This window comes from Crocodylus siamensis, chromosome 5, assembly GCF_052110815.1.
Source record: "Crocodylus siamensis isolate JL-2025a chromosome 5, ASM5211081v1, whole genome shotgun sequence".
NCBI classification, from domain to species: Eukaryota; Metazoa; Chordata; order Crocodylia; family Crocodylidae; genus Crocodylus; species Crocodylus siamensis.
In genome coordinates this window covers 97,320,721-97,341,461 of record NC_143399.1, presented here as the reverse complement: position 1 = coordinate 97,341,461, position 20,741 = coordinate 97,320,721, and the positions used below count along the sequence as shown (strand labels likewise).

The following is a 20,741-nucleotide window of genomic DNA, read 5'->3' as shown; positions in this document are numbered from 1 at the left end:
CTGAGTACAATGTTAATATTTTAAGATAGTCTTGTTTTTATTCCTTTTTACTGCAAAGAATGCAGTGTACATTTACTAGGATGTTCTACAAGAGGTCAGTTGTGGTTCTGGCCTTTTAAAATTATTCTTCATGGCCCACTCTCTGTATATGTGTTTTTATAAAATAAGTCCATTTAAAAGAAGCAGAAATAAAAGATATTTATCTCAGTATTGGATTCTGAGGTCAAACTCTGGCCTCCCATTTTTCTAGAGTTGTGCTGTAAGTAACTCTTTTGAAGTTTGTGTTAGTTTACTTCAGATGTAGATGAGTGGGGATGGAGAAAGGTTCTGACTACAACTCATGGCTGTCCTACTAACAAAGCAGGTAGATGTCACACAAGTTTAACTCTATTTCCAGTAGACCTCAGATAGTTCTCCCAACTGGAGTGCAGGCTACTGGTTGGTTGCTACTCTCTATCTCAAGTGTCTCTTTTTAATAATGGTGTTTACACAGTTTTTAGTTTGTGATCCTATCAATACATGTATGATTATCTAGAACAGGGCCGGGCAGTTATTTCAGGCGGAGGGCCATTTATCCAGTTTAGGCAAGCTGTTGAGGGCCACATGGGTAGTCCTGCCCCCTAACTCCTGACCTTTGCCACCAGAAGTCTGTCCCCTTGCCCCCCACCCCTCCCAAAGTACTCCTTTCAGCAAGGGGATTTGCTATCAGAACCAGAAAAATACCAAATTATATTCTAAAAAGTGAACATCTAAAACATTCATTAATTTGATGTCAGAAAATATTTTTGTCCTGGTTTACGTCTGTTTGTGCAGCGTACATAGAGGTAATTGTACATAGTAGCTGAAGTCTTACTCTTGTATATAGTGGGGGGGGTATAGGTTTGTGGGGGGGATCTGTTGGGGGGTGGGGTGAGAGAGAGCATTTGGGTATTTGTGTGGATATATGGGATGTGGGTGGGTATGGGGCTTGCAGAGGATTGTGTGTAAGGGGGAGGGTGGCTGGGGTCTGGGTGTAGGGTCTGGGTGTATGGCAGTGCAGGGGGGTGTAGGTGCATGTGTATTGTGGGGTGTGCATGTGGAACTTACCTTACGAACACACACACACACACACACACTCCTCCCCCAACGCCCCTCCCCCGCACATACTCTCTCTTCCCCTCCCCCCCATACCGGCGTGGTCCCAGGAGCCAGGTGGTGCTGGAGCAGTGCAGGGGCAGGGAAATGGCTGGGGGCATGGTGGGGTGGGCCTGGGCTGCCCAGTCCTGCTGCAGCTTTCCTTAGGTCCTACTTCCCCTGGCTCCTGTCACCTTTGACAGGCAGCTAGGAGCAAATAAATATTTTCTAAATTTTTTATGGGCCCCATGAGCCAGATAAAGTGGCCTAGCTTAAGAAGGCTCTTAAAACGATCCTTCTCTGTGTATATGCTGAGTGCTGGGGTACTAGGCCCAGGACTGAACAAGCATTTTTTGTGGTTGTCTCAGTTCTAGCTGTGAAATAGCCTGGGGATTTTTAAAAGGAAGTTAGATGAGCACCTTGCCGGGGTCATCTGACCCCGGTGCTCTTTCCTGCCAAGGCAGGGGGTCAGACTAGATGATCTACCTAGGTCCCTTCCGACTCTAGCTACTATGAAACTATGAAACAGGGACATGTTCAGATACCTTGTGTTCTGACTCCCTTCCTGGCGGTCTGCAGACATGCACCCCAGAGATGTCTGCAGTGTCTGAGCCCATGTTGATGCTTCAGGGGAAGGGAGAAATGTTTTTGAGAGCAGAGTAACCACTCGGTCTTTCTGTGGACAAGCCAGTTTACTGTCTCTACAGGCTCAGGTAGTGTGAAACCTATATCTGCTACCATGTGCTGGATACATGTCACCCAGCAGGAGATGGCTATTTAAAATTCATAGAAGAAATGAGCCCTGCATAATGCTGGAAGCCCTTGCAGTAATAACTAAATTTGTTAAAGGCTGAAATGCTAAAGGGCCAAATTTTGCTGCTGGTATAACTGTTGGAAGGGGAAATTACACCAGGGCCTAATTTGGCCTTGCTTCTAAGTAATATCACATGTCAATGAGTGATTTTAAAAAACAGTGGAAAGACCATATAGGGAAGGCACATGCACAAGAGATGAAAGGAGTTTAGTTGCCTAATTCAGTGGAGTACAGTGTTGCGATCTTTCATGGTGTTTGGCAGGCAAGGTTCTTTGAGTTCTTCATGGTGTTTGCTATTTCTCTTACAATATGGGCCTTTGGAGTCAGGTGATGACCTGACAATCACGGTCTTCAGTAAAACAAGCAAACAAATAAACAAGAGCTGTTAGCCCATACAGTTGCAGGAAAATACCATCAAAATATTACTTTATCCCTAAAGGCTCAAAATCCAAAAGGAAATTCAGAAAGGTGTATAATGAGACTTTTTCCGAATCAGTCACATGTCCTGATTCCTGATTTTCAACTGTCTGGGTCTGGCAGGATTGCTGTTAGCTGGTACTCAGGCCCATGATGCAAAGCAGCTATAAAGCAGTGTGTTTCTCCAAAGCAAAGCATTAGTTTGAAAGGGGAATAAAATAGCCAGCTTGGTGACCTCCTACCCCATCCCCACCCCTAGCACCACTCCACTTGCCTCCCCTCTCCCCAACTGTCAGTTATTCTGATGCAGTGAAGGCAGGCAGATTATTGTGCTTGTGCTCATACATTGTAATTAGGATTTTGTTAGGCTAGCTCAAAAGTGATTCTTGGACCACAAACAGTGTGTTTGTCCGTGATCTAAAACTATTCCACTGTACCAAGAGCACTTGGTAATTGCAGTCCAGGAGAGTACTGGTATCATGGCTGTCGTTGACATGTATCTTGTCCTAGGACACTATATACCAGATGCATACCAGCGCTTACTGTGTGGGCTCAGAGGAAAGTGGAAATTCAAGTATGTTGAATACAGTTACAAAAATGAGCCACAAAAACACCATGCAGGAGTGTCTGTGTCATTCATTTACAGGTGAATCTTTTGACTCCCTAGAGCTTTAGGTTTAAGAACACAGGAGAGAATACAGGCAGTCCTTGGACTTACGACACAATTGGTTCCTGAAAACCATGTCTCAAGTTGAAACGTTGTAACTCAGAACCAATTTTTCTCATAAGAAACAATGTTATAAATGGGGGATTGGTTCCTGAACCAAGGTCCGATACCCTATTTTCACCAAAAATACCCCAGAATTTTGTACTCTATCAATTATAGATGAGTAGTATAGCTACATTAATGTATTTATATTGTAAATAGCAATGGTATTGATTTGGAAGGACTTCTTTGAGGTGACGTTGCTGGACATTTTGAAAGGCTCTTGGTTGGACTTTTGGAGGGTTCTTGGCTGGAGTCTTCTCAGGAGTCTTGGCTGCAGGTTTTTCTGGAGTCTTGTTTGCTTTCTTTAAGAAAGTGTCCAAGGAAGTTTGGATAGATGTTCTCCAGGGAGATAAGCAATGCAGCGAACTTGTTTGCTGGTATGGCATTGCATTGGATCAAGCATTATAAAGTCGAAACAGGGTGTCAATTTACAACGTTTCGTACTTGCGTTTATAACTCAAAACGTTGCAAGTTGAGGACTGCCTGTAAATCATTTTATTGATAACAGAAAATAATCTTCAATACGGTACTTGGAATGACCAGGGGGTTAGAGCACAGAGGTGCAATCTCTGGAGTGGGATTCATAGTCATTGCTGGTTTTAGTGGCTGAGTTTCTCACTGGCCCACTGTTTTCCCTCTAGCCTTATATCAGATCCTGCAGCCACACCACTCTAATTATCCTGAGAATGGGAGGGGTTGCTATGGTGACCAAGCACTTTTTAAAACACAGGAATGGTGTTCATTTTTGTTCAGTGTCATTAGCTGCGGGGAAAAGGTCAGTGTGACAGTTGTTTTCCATACGAATTTTGGCCTCTCTGCCAAAGCGGAGTTTGAAATGAGCTCACGGAGCCAGTACAATGGTGAGTGCTACTGAACTTTATAGAACGACTTGGTAGAGCTGAGCAGTTTGCTTCAGGGCTTTTTGCTGCCCCTAGGGCCAAACTTGAAAATATTAATGTGGGGGAAATAAAATTCAGAGGCTAGTGACGCACATCTTTTTTTTTTTTCATTTGGTTTGCTGTTTTCCAAAAGGGGAAAACAGCAAACTAGTGCACTCGTATTTTTAAGTGCCCTTCTGTACACTTTTGGTTACTTTTTAAAATACCTGCTGAATATACAATACTAATTAATAAATCTGGTTTGTTACTGGCAGAGGGGTTTTTCTTCTTTTATGTTGCAGTTAGTTTTCTTTGCAGCTGCTGGAGGTGCGTAATGGCACAAAGCTGGGAAGGTCTAAATGCGTTTTTGAGGGTAGCTTTTCTTAAGGTTACTTGTGACAAGTGGCATAGCTTTATGTACAGTATGACTGAGCAGTATAGAGGTGTAATTGAAATGTGCTATTTTGAGTAATGGAGAAAGGACTTTGAAGCAGTATTGCATGAGGGCTGGATTCAGTTCCCAAGGAAAATCAGCAGTACCCAGATCAGGTCCTGTATAAACCAAACCTGTGATGGATCCTGCCCTCTGGGTTAATCACAAAATGGACTGAGCGCTCTGGTCCTGTCCCTACAAACCAGGTGCTTCCACTCAAGCAGGTAAGTAGTTCCACTGATTGCTGTGGGTCTCAATGAAATTTTGTTCTTATGTCAGGTGTGGGCAAAATGTGACCCATGGGCCGGATGTGGCCCACCAGGCCATTGTATCTGGCCCACGGGGCTCCTAACAAATTTAGAAAAGTAATATTTGTGTTCCTGGCTGCCTGTCATATGGCTCTTGATGGCTTGCCAAAACTCAATAAGCAGCCTTCTGCCCGAAATAATTGCCCACCCCTGTCGATCTTGCCCAGTCTTTAGTGTCTTTACATAATAGTTTAAGCTTTTTACCAGTTCACTGTAGCCTTAGGTGAAAAGTTAGACATCATCCCCAAGTATAACAAAAGGTAGCCAGTTTGGGGTACTTCTGCCTTTTCTAACAGGGTGCACCACTGACATTCCATTTCAGAGCACTTGTGTGTCTGCTGTTTCAGATGCCTCTCTTTAAAATTCCTTAAGTGTAAGCCAAAGGAAACCAATTCTGCAGCTGAATGTCTGACAAATGCCTTCTTCCTTGTACACAGATTAAAAGAAGAAGTCTGTTCCTTGGCATTAGTGGTGAATGCACATGACTAATATGGGAGGGGAGGGGCTACTAGCAAACTTATCTTTGAAACTTGAAACAGGAAATGAAATATTTGCTGTTCTTACAGGTTTCCTTTTTTTACATAACCCTCCTCCTCCTCCTCCTTCTGCTGCTCTAACTGGTCTTAACCTGCCCGGTTTGTATCAGAGATGCTTGGCAGAGCAGAATTGATTATCTCCAAGGAATGTAAATTAAAGCTTTTTGACTTTGATCTCCTGTGATCCTTTTCCTTGTTTCTTTATTTGAGAGCAAAACCTGATTGGTAAACAGAAACAAGTGGAAAGGGATGGCTGCTGAGGTTAAACTGGGGATGTAATGCTCTAAATATGAAGATTACGTTGTGTATTTGCCCTTTTAGGTTGCTTCATCCTGAAGAAATATTTTTGTGTGTTAAAATGCCCACATCCTTAGAAACTGTGTAGCCAGCATAATGTATTTTAGGTGTTAACTAACCTGTGATTCAGTCCCTTAATTTGGATTTAGCTCTTCGCTTATTTTCCCAAGGTCTTATGAAACAAATTCTGCAGTGGCTGCGTTAACAGCTATTGATATAAAGAAACTTACTTTTTATTTTGCTTAAAACTCTCCTTGTTCTAGATGCCTGACCAGTTTGATCAGACTGTGGTGCTGAACCAACTGCGTTATTCTGGGATGCTGGAAACAGTGAGGATACGAAGAGCAGGCTTTCCAGTGAGGAGGCCCTTTCAGGATTTTTATAAAAGGTAAATGTGGTTTGGGACAATTGTATGATTTAAACACAGCTTGTGGATCTCTAACAAAAAAGCAAAAATAAAGCAGAGCTAATATCTCCATTGTAAAGTCCATTAATAATATCTTTTTCTCATCAGGTATAAGGTCCTAATGAGAAACTTGACCCTGCCTGAAGATTTAAATGGGAAATGTGCTGTCCTCCTTCATATGTATGACAGCACAAGCACAGAGTGGCAGCTTGGGAAAAATAAGGTAAAATCATTTGACTGGAGAATGATCTTCTAACACTGTGGCTGTTGCTCATTCAAATTTAAGACTGTAGTGCAGTACTTTTCAGCTGCACTTTTGTAGCTATGATTGTACTTTCTTACCTACATTCTGGCAGAGCTGAGTGGCCCCATTGTGCTGTGCACTGTTTGAATGCACATCATGGGGAGAATTGGTCCTTACCCCAAAAAAAGTCAACATCTAGCACTCTGATTCCACAGCCACTTCCCCATGCGAGTCGCTTGACTGAAGTGACTGCTCCTTTAGTTTAATGGCCCTGTTTTCCCACGTAACTCTTGGTGCCTAAGCATTTATAGCAGCAGGTTAAAGTGTTCAGGTCAGATGGAGTTACATTTTGCTGTGCCCCAACTCCACTGCAGAAACACCAGCATGTTTATAGATAGCAGAATCAGGATCTAAACACTAGTTGCCTTTCCAACTCTAAAGTTCCTTTTGTGAGGTTCTGTTAACTCCCTTGGTTAACAGAACCTCACAAGTGGACTTGGCTATGAACAGGCAGCTAGCTGTTGCCTCTATATCATCTTTAACTCAGAAAAATGGGAAATCAGTTAAAAACAAAAATAACAGCCCCAAAAAAGAATATCTTTAGTTCACAAGTTTCCAACCCCCCAGATATTTCAGGTTTTTAGAAGCATATATTGATGAGGTTACAACACAAAAAAATTAGTCCCAAGGGAATGGGTTTTTGCAGATTCCATTTTTCCATCTGTTTTGTGGGCCTAGACTTCATAGGTTTTTCAGAGCAGGGGAGGGATAACAAACCACTCTGTCAAGATCATCTAGTAGGTCTTCTCCATCTCTCTGTTCTCTTCTTTCTGCTGATGTGGCACCAATGACACTGCTGAAAATAAGGGAAAACTCAAAAGTAGAACAGATTGACCTATTTTTAGTAGGTTTTAACCACTTTTTTTCCTCAAGGCAGAGTACAGCTTAATGGAGCATCACCTGATAGAACCTGCATGGGAGTGGGGAACTAGATAACATGATTTGTAGAGCATTTCTTCCTTCCTTTTGGGGTTCTGTAACCCTAAGGAAACCATTTCCAAGGGACCTTGTAAAGTCTCGTGGATTTCAGCATGGCTTTCCACAGCACGCATTGACTTTGAAAGTTCTTGGTAAGAAGAGAATGGAGGTACCACATAATTCCTTATCTTACTAGATGGAATCCCAACGAAAGGTGGCATGTTAGTTACTCCAAATGAGCTACTGAGATCAACAAGGAAGAATGGAAACTATCCCGCCAGCATTTTATTGGGATCTAAAAGCTCATAAGCTGCTTGCAGACATGGAAAAAAAACCAAAAACAAACCCCACACTTTACTGGAAGCAGCACATTAGTTTGACCTGGCTCTACACAAAATCCACACTATTTTGAAATATCCATATACATTAAGACCTTAGTTGACATCTAAGTTGGTCTTGGAACTTTCCCTGGGCTGAGCAAGAAACACCCATGGAGCCAAGAGAATACTAGCCAAGGAGATATCAAGCAGCTTATCTGGACACAGCGACATTAATGCCAGACTGCCTGTCTGGCCTAGGGACACAATCACCTGTGTCACTCATGATGCTTTAGTTCAGAAGAAGCCAAGAATAGTGACAGCCAGTTCTCTCAGAAATTGGATTTACATCGAACCCAGAATGCTGTTTTAACTATTATTTTAAGTTGCCCTTCCTGTTACTGAGGAAAGGAAGGAGGTGGAGGACCCTTAACAGCGTTGTAGGCACAGAGCATAACACATTATCCGAAAGAGACAAAACAACAGTGTCTGTTGATGTCATTTCTAGGTACTTTTTGCAGCTTTTTATGATTTGACATAAAAGAGTGATGTTAACATTGCAGGATCTGGACACGAGTTGGGACAGTTATTGTTCTTACCTATCCAGGAGAATGCACAAGCCTTTATTTTAAGCACATTTAAATCAATCTCTTAGTAGGTAATCAGCCTTACTGGATTTTCAGACTGTGCTTGAGCAGAATAAAATTGAAAGAAAGGACTGTTGATCTAGTGAGTAAAGACAGAGAGCTGGGTACTGCAGCCTTTATACTGATGAGCAGTAGGAGTTAGTTGGAAAAATTGTTCTTTGCAACCTTTTAGGTACAAACACCTTTCTACAGGCATATAGAGAGTCTACTGGTGAATTGCATGGGTAGACTAGAAGCCAAGTTATTGTTGTGAAATCCAATCCCTGCTTTCCAGTTACAATCAGGACTGACTGGATTATATCTCCCCTGGGGAGATGTATTTTATTAGACCAACTAAATAGTTGGAAAATTTCTTCTTCGCAAGCTTTCGGGCACAAAGGCATATAGAGAGTGCTGCTGAATTGTGTGCTCTCATGGGTAGACTGGAAACCAAGTTATTGTAATCCCTTTCCAGTTACAATTAGAACTGACTGGATTATATCTTCCCTGGGGAGAGCTGCTGTTTTAACTGGTGTCAGATTTTTTTGCACGCCTAAAGTTAACTACCACTGAAAGGGAAATGCTTTCTGTTTGATTGTCAAACGTGCCAATACAGAAGAATACATTTTAGTTGCCTCTGACTTTTATTAAGATACATAGCTTTATGTAATGGATGTCAAGATGGGGACAGAGGTCTCCTGCTATGTAGCCAGATTGCACTTCTCTCACAATCTGTTCCTTTGTGCTCACTGAAATTGAATTGGCAGTGAGGATTCCGGGTCCAGACACATGGGCCAACAGCAGTTTTTGTCACCTGAAGTCTACTATGGTTTTTATTCCTCCCTCATCTCATGGCAAAGAACAGCTGAATGGAGCATCACCTGGTAGGACCTGCAAGGGGAGAGGGGTTGAACACGAAGGTATGAGGCAAAGCTGCTGCTCAACTGCAGTGGGAGCCTTATGAGCACAAGAAGCAGCTGTAGCCCTCAACCCCTCTTGCTCTCCACAGTGAAGCTTGGATATACATAGCCTGACATAGGCCACACCAGCACCTCACTTATACAGGCCACTTCCCCAGCACCTACCTTTTGTCTTCTCACTGATGCAGCCTTAACTTCTAACAAGTTTCAGGCTATTCACACTCCTAATAAATGCCAGAAGACTTAATTTTAAAAGGTAGGGTGAAAGAAAAAGTCTGGAAAAGCCCTTCAATCCCTGAGACAACATAGCACAACTGCACAATGAATAGACTTAATGACCACCATTTGGAGTAAGATTGTACCAGCATTTCTGCTGATAACAGCTCTTAGAAGCAGGTCATGATTCAGTCTTAAAAGAAAAATTTCCTTCAGGCTGAACAAGGACTTTAAAAGACTGTATGTGGGAGCAAACTTTCTCTTAAGTTGCATATTTGAAAAACAAAAAAAATCAGCATTTTCAGTATTTCAGTTCTGTGAGTACATGACTTGTTCATCAATGCCCATTCCAATTGCAGTTTATACCTCAGCAACCATATGCTGTCTTTTAAAACTGGTATGGCAATGGCACGAGTATCCTTGAGAAATTAGGCATTTAAGGCCCTGATACAAATATATAATGTGTGAAACTTTAATTACTTGTGAAAGGGGCAACTGAGAATGCTTTTTATTCACTGCGTTTCTAGAAGTTTTGCAGTGGGCAAGGGCTAAGTGGGTTCTTTTCTCCATATGTGCATATCAGTCTCATTGGGCACGCCTGCACTGCACTACGCACTCATGTCTTGGCTCGTATGTGCCAGTCTTAAGGGCCTGCTCTGTAGAATGAAATGTGCTTATTCCCTGTATAGCTATGGTTCACTCTGGCACTGCAGATTTCTAAGGGAGGGTCGCAGGAATCTGAGCAGTTCCATTTATCAGGTGCTTTAAGAATTGGTTTGTAGTATTATCAAAGAGTTTGTCTGTCATTCCCAGTGCACAGGGGGTTATACTGTCAGCATACTTAACTGAGATGTTTTTAGCTTTGTATACATACTCCTTTTCTTCTGACTGGGAGGGACAGGCTGTGTGTTTGTTGGAGATGCTGGTTCTGTTTACAGCTAAATTGCATCTAGAGCAGAGCAGATGTTTTGGTTGACATTGTGTGAGCTACTGGTGGAGGGGAGAAGGCAGTAGGATGTGGTGGGGAGTTCATTCATGTCAAACTAGACAGCAAGGATGAACAACAGCAGGCCTTCTGCTTAAGAACAGGCCAAAAACATGATTTTTCTGCAGGTCCCTGGATGCAAAACTACCCTCATTTCTATTGCTGCCATTCCTGTTCTATTTCTGTGGGGTCTGGGCACTGCCTAGCAGAATTTTCAGGAATGGGCACCATGCTGGAGGGGTTGGTCAGGATCACAGCTGATTTGTCTCCTCCACACATTTGTGAGCCATACTTGCAAAGCAGGCACATGTGGGCAGGGCTTATTTCTCAGCCGTGTGCCCAGCCTGACTTAGATGGCCATAGAGCAGGGGTGGGCAAAAAATGGCCCACAGGCCAGTTTCGGCCTGCCAGGCCATTTAAGGCCTGTGGGGACCATAAAAAAATGGAGAATTACTATTTATCTGCCCCTGGTTCATGTCAAAGATGACAGGAGCCAGGGGCAGTAGGACTCAGGGGAAGCCCCAACAGGCTCCTGCCAACAGCAGGGCCCACCCTGCCCTGCGCCCCCCACTACCCACAGCCAGAAGCCCCCACCTTGCAGGGCCTTCTGGCCTGGGATCACGGGTTTGTTCGTGTCTATGCCGGCATGGGGAAATTCAGGTAAGAAGTGGGGCAGGGGAGGACTGTGGGGATTGCCCAGACCTTGGGGCCAGGCCAGCTCCTGCTCAGCCTCACAGTCCAGCCATGCAGCTGAGAGCCAGCAGGCATGCAGGAAAGTGGTGGTGGGGAGAATGGAAGTGAACAGGAGTGCGGGGTCTGTGCCAGTGTCCCGTGTCGCAGGGCCCAGAGCGGGACAGTAGAAGCATGGGACATGGGCTGGCAGCAGTCTCTGGAGCCAGGCTGGGTTGCACCAGCAGGGAGAATGGGGAGCTGACCTGGCTTCATAGTGCCCCTGCTCGGCAGGGCCCTGCACTCCTGCTGCCCTGCTCTGGGCCTCTCCAGTGCTGGCCCCAGGACATTGGTGCGGGGCCCACACTCCTGCCTGGCTGCTGCTGGCTCCCACATGCCTGTTCACTCACAGTGCCCCCATCCCAGCAACACGGTACAGGCAGGGAGCAGCACACAGCCCTGACCCCATGCTCTACCCAGGGAAGTAATGGCCTCTTCACACTCAGCACAGGGCTGTCCTGCCTCTCTGCTGCATCACTGCCACCCTGTAGGGCAGCAGTGGCAGTGGAGAGCAGGTAGGCCCATATGGACTCTGACTGGCTGCAGCATGGGGTGCCAGCCATGGGGAAGGGGAGTGGCTGCTTTACCCTGCGCTGAGCACCAGCTTGTTCCTCAGAAGCTGCTGCTTGGCATGGAGGAAAGTGGCCCACTTCTCGTTGCTGCCAGGAAGCGTTTGCTGCAGCCATTCGCCCGGAGACCACATTGCACTAGCTGCTTCACCACCATCTCTGTGCTGCCTAGCGCAGCAGCAGTGGAACAGCCACTGGGCAACACAGAATCAGCCACACAACAGCCTAGCATGGTGCGGTCTCCAGGCTGGCAGCTGCAGCAGACACTGCCCAGTGGCAGCAAGCGGGGGGGCACTTTCTTCTGCACCAAGCAGCAACAGGGTGGCAGGAATGCGGGGTCCCACCTAGCAGGGGCTCTGTGGAGCTGAGCCAGCTCCCCCCTCTTCCTGCTGGTGCAGGCCAGCCTGGCTCCAGAGACCCCTGCCAGCCCATACTCTGCGCTCCTACCCGCCCCACTCTGGGCCCTGCCAGCACTGGCCCTGAGACATAGATGCAGACCCCACACTTCCGCTTGCTTCCACTCCCAACCGCTGCTTTCCCCACATTCCTGCCTGGCTACTCTGCACTACATGGTTTCCATACCCATACATCCCCACAAACCCCCATATGCAATCACTTCTACATCTATACCACAAACGCCCACAAATAAGGACGAAAATATATTTTTTAATTGCATTAAAATATCTTATTATGGGGTGTTTGATTTTTAGTATGTAATTTGTTCTTTTCCCCCCTAAGATAGCAAACCCCCTTCCCCAAAGGAAGACTTCCAGGGGCAAGGGGAGGGACTTCCAGTGGCAAAGGTCAGAGGTTAAGGGTGGGACTTCCAGTTCCAAGATGGCAACCAGGGGCGGGGCACCTGTCAAGGGGTGGGGCTACCCATGCAGCCCTCAACAGCTTGCCAAAACTTCATAAGCAGGTGTCCGCCTGAAATAATTGCTGTAGAGACAAACCCCAAATGTTTGTAGTAACCTGTTACTCTGCAACAGTTGAAAGCTCAAGGTAATTATCTTGCCTGTGTCAAAGTGGCATTGTTTTGTGTTGCTAAAACATGGCTCTTTTGCTTATGTATTAGTCTTCAGTAGGACAGGGCTACATTGAAGAGAGTTCAGTAATAATGCTACCAAGTGCAGCCAGTAGTGAGTAGACAATTTGGGCGAAATCCTGGACCTAGTTAAATAAATGGCAAAAATCCCATTGGTTTGGCTAGGGTCAGGATTTCAGCCCTGACCTGGAAAATGGAGGAACAACTGCCAGGATGTTTTTTTAAGGGCTTCTCTCTTTTTAATGGAAACCTATACTGGATTCTGAACTCCTGTCAATGACAGAGAGGCTGTCCATGATGTTCCCTATCCCTTCAACCCTTTGTATGACACAGCAGCGGTCTGGGGACTGGAGCACTTAAGTCAGCACTTTTCTCACCTAGGTCTTTCTCCGGGAGTCTTTGGAACACAAGCTGGAGAAACAGCGAGAGGTAGAAGTCACTAAGGCAGCCATGACAATCCGAGCACACATCCTGGGCCACATGGCACGGTATGTAGCTGTGTGGGAATGTTAACTGGGAAAGTGTGGGCTAATGATTCTCTCCACTGGAAGTGATCGCTAAACATAAAGTTGTTATGGTACTTGGGCATCCAGGTCCTGTCAATGGCTGCAGAAATCTTGCTGATTTGCCTTGTGTCAGTCCTTTAAAGTAAAACAAAAAGTGGCTTTAGTTACGTTTAATAGTAAAAACATCAGATTGTGGAAGATACAAACCAGGCAAGGAAGTCCAGCCTTGTAATGGCATCATAGGACTAAGCCCAGAGTCCCTTGGCTATGTCAGTGGGTTATATCAGTTCTATGACCCCAGCTGACTTCCTGCTCTTTGGGCGGGGGGGCTGGACTCTATGATCTTCCGAGGTCCCTTCCAGCCCTAATGTCTATGAAATCTATGAAAATCTTAATTTATACCATCTGAGGGTCACTTTGCAGAAAGAGGAAAAAAGGCAAAAAGAACTAATCATTTTATGGTGCTTTCCTAAGAAGCAATGAAATTTGGTGACTAAATCACGGTGTTTTATTTGCTTACCTAGTTCCCATACATCATGCATTAGTCAGGGTAGTACGTCCCATCTGTTTACTTCTGTTCTCTGTAGAGGACAGCTCAGTAGTTGTTTGCATAATGAGGTCATTTCTTTTCATGTGCATATCAGTCCTGTCCATATTTTCTGAACAATATGTCATATAGAATAACCAGAGACTTTTATAAGAATAAAACTACCGTGCTGTCCGTGACTTTTTTTTTTCTTTTCACAAGTGCAGGATATATATCAAAAACTGCTTTAGTTTCTAACAATGTCTCCTTGTTACTTAGTGAAAATACAGCTAACCTTCTCACAAAAATACCTTGTCTGTATCCTAGGGAGAGATAAGACAAGCCAGAATGGGAGGACTGTCACAACACCAGAGTTAAAGCTTCCTGTCCTTTTTACTATCTTGATTATGTAGAAATCTCGATTAGATGCTTTGTCAGACTCTATTTACAAAGACATGCCTTCTGACTTTCAGAAAGCAGTATAGGAAGGTGCTTCACTATGTGGTGGTGATACAGAAGAACTACAGAGCATTCCTCCTTAGGAGGGCATTCCTTCGCCTGAAGAAAGCAGCCATAGTCTTCCAGAAGCAGTGGCGAGGCCAGACTGCTCGACGTATATACAGACAGCTGCTGGAGGAGAAGAGGAGGAAAGAGGAAGAGAAGAGGAGGGAAGAGGAGGAGGAAAGGTATAATGTGTCTAGATATTTGAATGCATCTGAAGGGGTCATCTCAGGCTTCATGCAAAATAGCCTTCACTTCAAATAAAAAAATGAAAGGTTTCATAAAGCTTTACCCATGAGGTTGAAAGGTAGATGTGTAACCTGAGTGGGTTTTGCACATTCACATGCTCTGGCAAGGGGAGATGGTATTCTATGTGGCTTTATTTTGGGCTACCACTTGTGTGTAGCACATTACCTCTGAAAATTCTGCTATTCCCTAGTGTAGGATTCTTTTTCCTCACCTATTTTTGTTAATATTTTTCCTTCCCCTTTCAGGGAAAGACAAAGGCTGGAAGCAGAACATCTTGCCCAGCAGGTAAATGATATTGTGTTGATCCAATCTATTTATTTATATCTCATCCCAACCATTTAAAAAGAAAAAGGCATCCATGGCAGTTAGACTGAACTTATTGCTGGAGTTGGCAGGTGAAGCAAAAGGAAACTTGATATAGTTGTTTGCATGGGGATTTCTTTCACATCACGCTTCATTTAGTTTCTGGCAAGGACTGTGAACCATGTGCTTAGGGGTGAGCTTTCAAATGTCTGTGGGTAAATGTCATAACACTTTCACTTCATCATCTTACATGGAGAGGAGTGAGCCTTGTGAATAAATAGCATGCAAGGATTATGGTGCATTAGCAACAGAAAATAAGGAATGTTGAGTTTTTTGTTTTCTAAATGCAGGCTGAAGAAGAGAGAAAGCAGCAGGAGCTGGCAGCCAGGCAAGAAGCCCAGAAGGAAGCAGAGCTGAAGCAAGAGCTGGAGAAACAGAAAGAAAACAAGCAGGTGGAAGAGATCCTGCGCCTGGAGAAGGAGATTGAAGACTTGCAACGCATGAAGGAGCAGCAGGAGCTGTCCCTAACTGAGGCTTCCTTACAGAGGCTGCAGCAGCTCCGAGACGAGGAGCTCAGGCGCCTTGAGGATGAGGCATGCCGAGCAGCTCAGGAGTTTCTGGAGTCACTAAACTTTGATGAAATTGATGAATGCGTCCGAAACATCGAGAGGTCACTTTCTGCGGGCAATGGATATTCTGCTGAGCATGGTGAATTGACTGGGAATCCCTGCAGTGATAAGCCCAACTTTAACTTTAGCCAGCCATACCCAGAAGAGGAGGTGGATGAGGGCTTTGATGCTGATGATGATGCATTTAAGGATTCACCCAATCCAAGTGAGCATGGCCATTCTGATCAGAGGACAAGTGGTATTCGGACGAGTGATGACTCCTCAGAAGAAGATCCCTATATGAATGACGCAGTGGTGCCAGCCAGCCCTGTGGCGAGCAACGCCATGCTGATTCCTTCCAGTCATGACTCCCTCAGCCTCCACAATTCTTCAAGTGGTGAATCTACATACTGCATGCCAGAAAACGTGTCCTGCCAACCCCAAAACTCTGTGGAACTGATTTCTGCCGATGGGGACTATGATTATGACCAGGATGATTATGAAGATGGTGCCATCACTTCTGGCAGCAGTGTGACTTTTTCCAATTCTCACAGTAGCCAGTGGTCTCCTGACTACCGGTGTTCTGTGGGGACATACAACAGCTCTGGAGCATACAGGTTTAGCTCTGAAGGAGCCCAGTCCTCTGTGAGTATGTTTTATTTCATAGACATTAGGGCTGGAAGGGACCTCGGGAGATCATCGAGTCCAGCCCCCTGCCCAAAGGGCAGGAAGTCAGCTGGGGTCATAGGATCCCAGCAAGATAAGCATCCAATTTACTCTTGAAGGTGTTCAGTGTAGGTGCTTGAACCACCTCCGCTGAAAGACTGTTCCAGACCTTGGGGGCTCGGACAGTAAAGAAATTCTTCCTTATGTCCAGCCTGAAACGGTCTTGCAGGAGTTTGTGACCGTTCGACGCTTGCATTATGCATCTGTTCAGCTAAATTGATAGTTATTTTTTTCCCTTTAAAAGTAAAAGCACTAACTCTACTTGCTGTGTCTTCCCCTGAGAGTGTGCAACTTATATATAATTTGAATTTGGACATAGTCATCAACTGGCATCTGGATGTATTGGACTAGATGCACTGGAAATACACAGACCAATTATATGTGAACTACATTCCTAGTTACAGTATAATAACCTTCCATCCATTTTAGGTGCAGAACTGCCTGTTAATTTTAACCAGCAATTCCAAGCATAGACTAGGATGTGGCCCATGAATGGATTTCTGTACAAGGGAGGTGGAAATAATTTTGATGCAAAAGGATTTAGCTGTATATGCGGAGTGAAATATTCTGGAAAAAACTGCTTGCAGAAATCCTCGTGACACACAAAACTTCTATGTCCACAGTAATCTCATCTGATGGCAAATGTTCATTTGATTGAATCTGAATTCTTGCGATTCTTACTTTCTCTTCTGTTGAAGGTGCTTTTTCATGGCTGTCCTTCCAACATGCTGGAGGTTTTGAGTCCCTTTCTTCTCCACAACATGAATCTCTTGAAAGAGTTTGATTTCATCTCCAATAAATATGTGGAACACACACAGTTTACATTTGGGAGAAGAAACAAATGAAAGCTGCTGTCATGCTGGAGAGCAGCAGCCATGAAAAATATACAAATATTGACTGATTGTGAAAGCAGTAGTATCACTACATCTGGCTACTAAGGGTCAGGCAATAAATGCCATCAAAGGAATGATTTTTTTACTCCTATTTTAATTTCTGTGGTCCTCATTTGGTTTTTCTTTCATGCTGGATGTTTGTGGAAGGTTCATCCTGTGGTAGACAAGAAAAGCCTTCAGGGAGGATAGAAAAGGAGGAGTAGGATATGGAGCTTTCAGCCAGGAGGGGGATGTGTGGAACAAGATAGAAACCAAGTTCCTTCTCTGATAAAAGGAGACATTAACTGGCCTGGTGTTAGTTGGATTATTTTATACCCTAGCCTTTCTCAGGTGTCCAGGTGAACAACTGCTTATTACCCCTGTACTACATTTCGGCAGTTTTGACTCAAGACCATTCCTGTTTCCTTCTGTATTTGGAACCAGATTAGGAACTTGGCCAACTGCTGATTACTTGAATTGGAAGTTGCCCCATACCTAAGGATTCAACATATATCTTTAATTTTTTAAAACCCTCTAACCTGGGTGTTTGGCATAGCCTTTGAGCAGTTGGGGAAGAAATGTCCCCCAGCTCCTCCCCCTTGTAAAGGACACCTTCCCTTAACAGCTGCAAAGTTTTTCCATAACATTTGTTAGAGAAGGTAACCAATCAGCAGAGGACACAGGCTGTGAGATGCTGAGCATGCTCTGCTTCCACTGATTCCTGTGGGAATGATGACCATTCAGCATTTTTTCACGAATAGATTCTAAGTGCTAAATTAAAATGCATGTGGGCCTGAGAAGGACTTGGCCACTAATCTGTGGGGAATGAGGTCGGAGAAGAGGCTATACCTTTGCCTTTATTCCAGGACACATAGGAGGCTTCTTTTGGTGGAGAAATTCCAGAACAAGTCACACTGTTCAGGTTAGTGCAAGGTGTTGTCTAATGTGCCTCAGCTGGACAGTTACATCAATGGAAGTTAGGCACTGAGCTCACTCAGAAGGTTTTGAACGTCCCACCCAATGTTCCCATCTGTCAGCTCCAAAATGAAGCTGTCGGCATGTGAGAAAACAAACTCCTCAGGCTAAAAATCCCACTCACGTGGGAACAAGGAGAAGAGCAAGTGCTATTCCCAGAGGCCCTGCCTGCTCTGGTTTCTTTCTTCCTTGTTGCTGGTACGTCTTCCCTTCACCACAAGAGACACGGGTTTTCCAGTACTGGGGGGAACAGAGAAAATAAAAACCTTCTAAGAGCCAACTGATCTAGAGGTGTATAGAGAAAAGTTTTTTCCGTGTGTGTGTGTGTGTGTGTGTGTTCCCACTCCTCCTTGCATGTTCATCTCACCTCATCTCCTTTCTTCCCCAGTTTGAAGACAGTGAAGAAGATTTTGACTCCAGGTTTGATACAGATGATGAGCTCTCTTATCGGAGGGATTCAGTCTACAGCTGCGTTAGCCTGCCCTACTTCCACAGCTTTCTATACATGAAAGGTACAGAATAAAGACCCAGGGTGTTCAGAAATCTCACTAGTTCTTTCCTCTTTGCTAATACAATTACTACTCCACTCTAGCAGCCCTGTTTTTAGGGGGCTTCTTAAGGGGTGATGGAAGAATCTGAAAAGAGCCATTCTGAAATTAGGCTTCTATTGCAAAGTCTCTACCCTGTTGGGCAGAGTTTGTTTAGCTCTTCTTCTGCAAAGGGTCATTGGCTGGGAAGCTCAGCTTCATTACTTGTACCTTGCCTCCATTTCACATTATATCTTCACTGTCTTGTGAAAAACTAAGTACGTTCTCAAGTACAGTTAGGGCAGGCTGGAAAGCCAGTTTTGTACTAGATGTAAAGGAGAGACAGCCCCTTAACCATGCAAGTGAATATTGCCAGAAAAACATACCCTGCCCACTCACTCATGCTTCACATGCACCAAATACTGAAAAAAACCCTATGTGCCTGCTGCTTGGCATATGCCCTGCTGCTCTCAGTCAGAAGTGTGCCTGTTGAAGTGATGTTGGGCACACCAAGCACTTCTGCACTGGTGGCTATGTGGCATTTTTTTCAGCATTCGGTGCAAGTGGAACAGGTGAGAGTGAGCAGAATGTACTTTAATGGCAGCTCCACCTCGCACAGTCCAGAGCAATGTAGGCATATATCTTAAATAGACAAACCCATCGGGGGGCCAGTTCTGTTGACTTCAGTATGCTTTGGATTGGCCCTAAGTGATCAAGAGGGCCTGTATTGCAGAGCAGTAAGAGAGATGGAGGCAAGATCCTATTTGGGGGGCTTCCTGGTTGTGAATCTTGATTTCTCCACCAAAAGTGACACTAGTCTCTAAGTTGTATTCCATTCTGCTTAGCAGGCTTGTGGTCATCCATACTATACTTCCTACTTGGCTTGGGGTAGGGATAGCGTGATAATTATTAGTGGGGAATTGGGCAGGGAGGCATGAAAGGGGGCGTCTTTGATATTGTATGTTTTCACTTCATGCCATGGTCGGCAATTAAAATTCTAGTTTAATAAATGTTGGCCAGGGGAATGATTTATTTATTTATTGTGCCAGTATAGTTATACTGGTAAAAGTCCTTATGTGGCTATAAGCACTTGTATACTGATACAAGTATGTTCACACTAAGAGGATTATGTTGGTTTAAATATACCAGCATAGGAAGTTTCAGAGTAGGCAATTCCTCAGTTTTGCCAGGGTTTCCATTTTTAACTCATAGCAACTTTGAGTGTTTCAAGTTTGTTTTTTTCCCCCATTTGTAAGTTTAAATATATATTGAAAAGTTTTTCAGCTACCAGTAAGCTTTAAGAGGACTGATTCTCATTTATATTCAGGCCCCTTTCCACTGCTCAGGCTACTTTGAAGTGGCCTTAAGCTGCGCATAAAAACAAAGCCTTCAGGTTTATAATTTATCAACATAAAGACGACCATTTTCTTATTTTGGTGATTGGTCAGCACCTTCCTGACACCAGCATGATTCAGCCTCTGTTTTCCTTTATCCTTTGATTTGTGTTTGTTTTAATTTAACTGTCTGCAAGATAATCTCTGTCTTTGGTGCCAGGTGGTTTAATGAACATATGGAAGAGACGCTGGTGTGTCCTGAAAGATGAGACTTTCTTGTGGTTCCGTTCCAAGCAGGAAGCACTTAAACAGGGCTGGCTGCACAAGAAGGGGGGTGGGTCATCTACGCTCTCCAGGAGAAACTGGAAGAAACGCTGGTTTGTTCTCCGGCAGTCCAGGCTGATGTACTTTGAAAACGACAGTGAAGAAAAGCTAAAGGGTACCATTGATGTCCGGACAGCCAAGTAGGTTCATCATCCCTCTGAATATTGCTTTTCATCAGCACTTAAGGCTTAATCCAGAAAAGTGCCAATTCCCATTTATTCCACTGTGTACAAACATGCACATGTGTGGGGAGGCAGATTTTGAAAGGACCCTATATTAGCTTACTCCTACTGCAATCAACAGAGACTTTCCCAGAAGCATGCCTGTGCTGAGCATTTGTGAAAATCCTGTCTGTAATATAAGTACATACTTTTTATCTGAGACTTGAGTGCTGCCCCTGCCCAGTACACTGGTCATCTTGGGACTTGCTGCCAAGTGTTCAATCACAGGGAAGCCTGGTATAGAGTGAGTGGGAGAAGCAGTGGATAAGCTAGACAGTGGGCCATTAGTGTGTTAAATATACAGTGGGTCCAAGTCTCACATTTTTTCAGGGAGGTTTGGAACTACACTGCCATGCTTTGTCTTCTGTGTAAATGTGGCACTTTTCTAGCCAAACCAGTTTCCTCAGATTAAGCAAGTTAGTTTCAGTTTTTACCATGGAGGGGTTATAACCATTCTACGATATTCCAG

The 20,741-nt window shown here is 44.4% G+C and overlaps 1 protein-coding gene across 1 annotated transcript in view; it reads left to right on the top strand.

Moving 5' to 3' along the window:
* Positions 1 to 20,741, top strand: part of MYO10 (myosin X) — a 98,594-nt gene that overhangs the window by 46,653 nt on the left and 31,200 nt on the right. The window contains exons 14-21 of the mRNA XM_090049903.1: positions 5,829 to 5,953; positions 6,080 to 6,194; positions 12,982 to 13,088; positions 14,106 to 14,318; positions 14,628 to 14,667; positions 15,036 to 15,938; positions 18,255 to 18,378; positions 19,948 to 20,191. Coding sequence (XP_089906029.1) covers positions 5,829 to 5,953; positions 6,080 to 6,194; positions 12,982 to 13,088; positions 14,106 to 14,318; positions 14,628 to 14,667; positions 15,036 to 15,938; positions 18,255 to 18,378; positions 19,948 to 20,191 — 1,871 coding nt within the window. The remainder of the gene's footprint in view (positions 1 to 5,828; positions 5,954 to 6,079; positions 6,195 to 12,981; positions 13,089 to 14,105; positions 14,319 to 14,627; positions 14,668 to 15,035; positions 15,939 to 18,254; positions 18,379 to 19,947; positions 20,192 to 20,741) is intronic.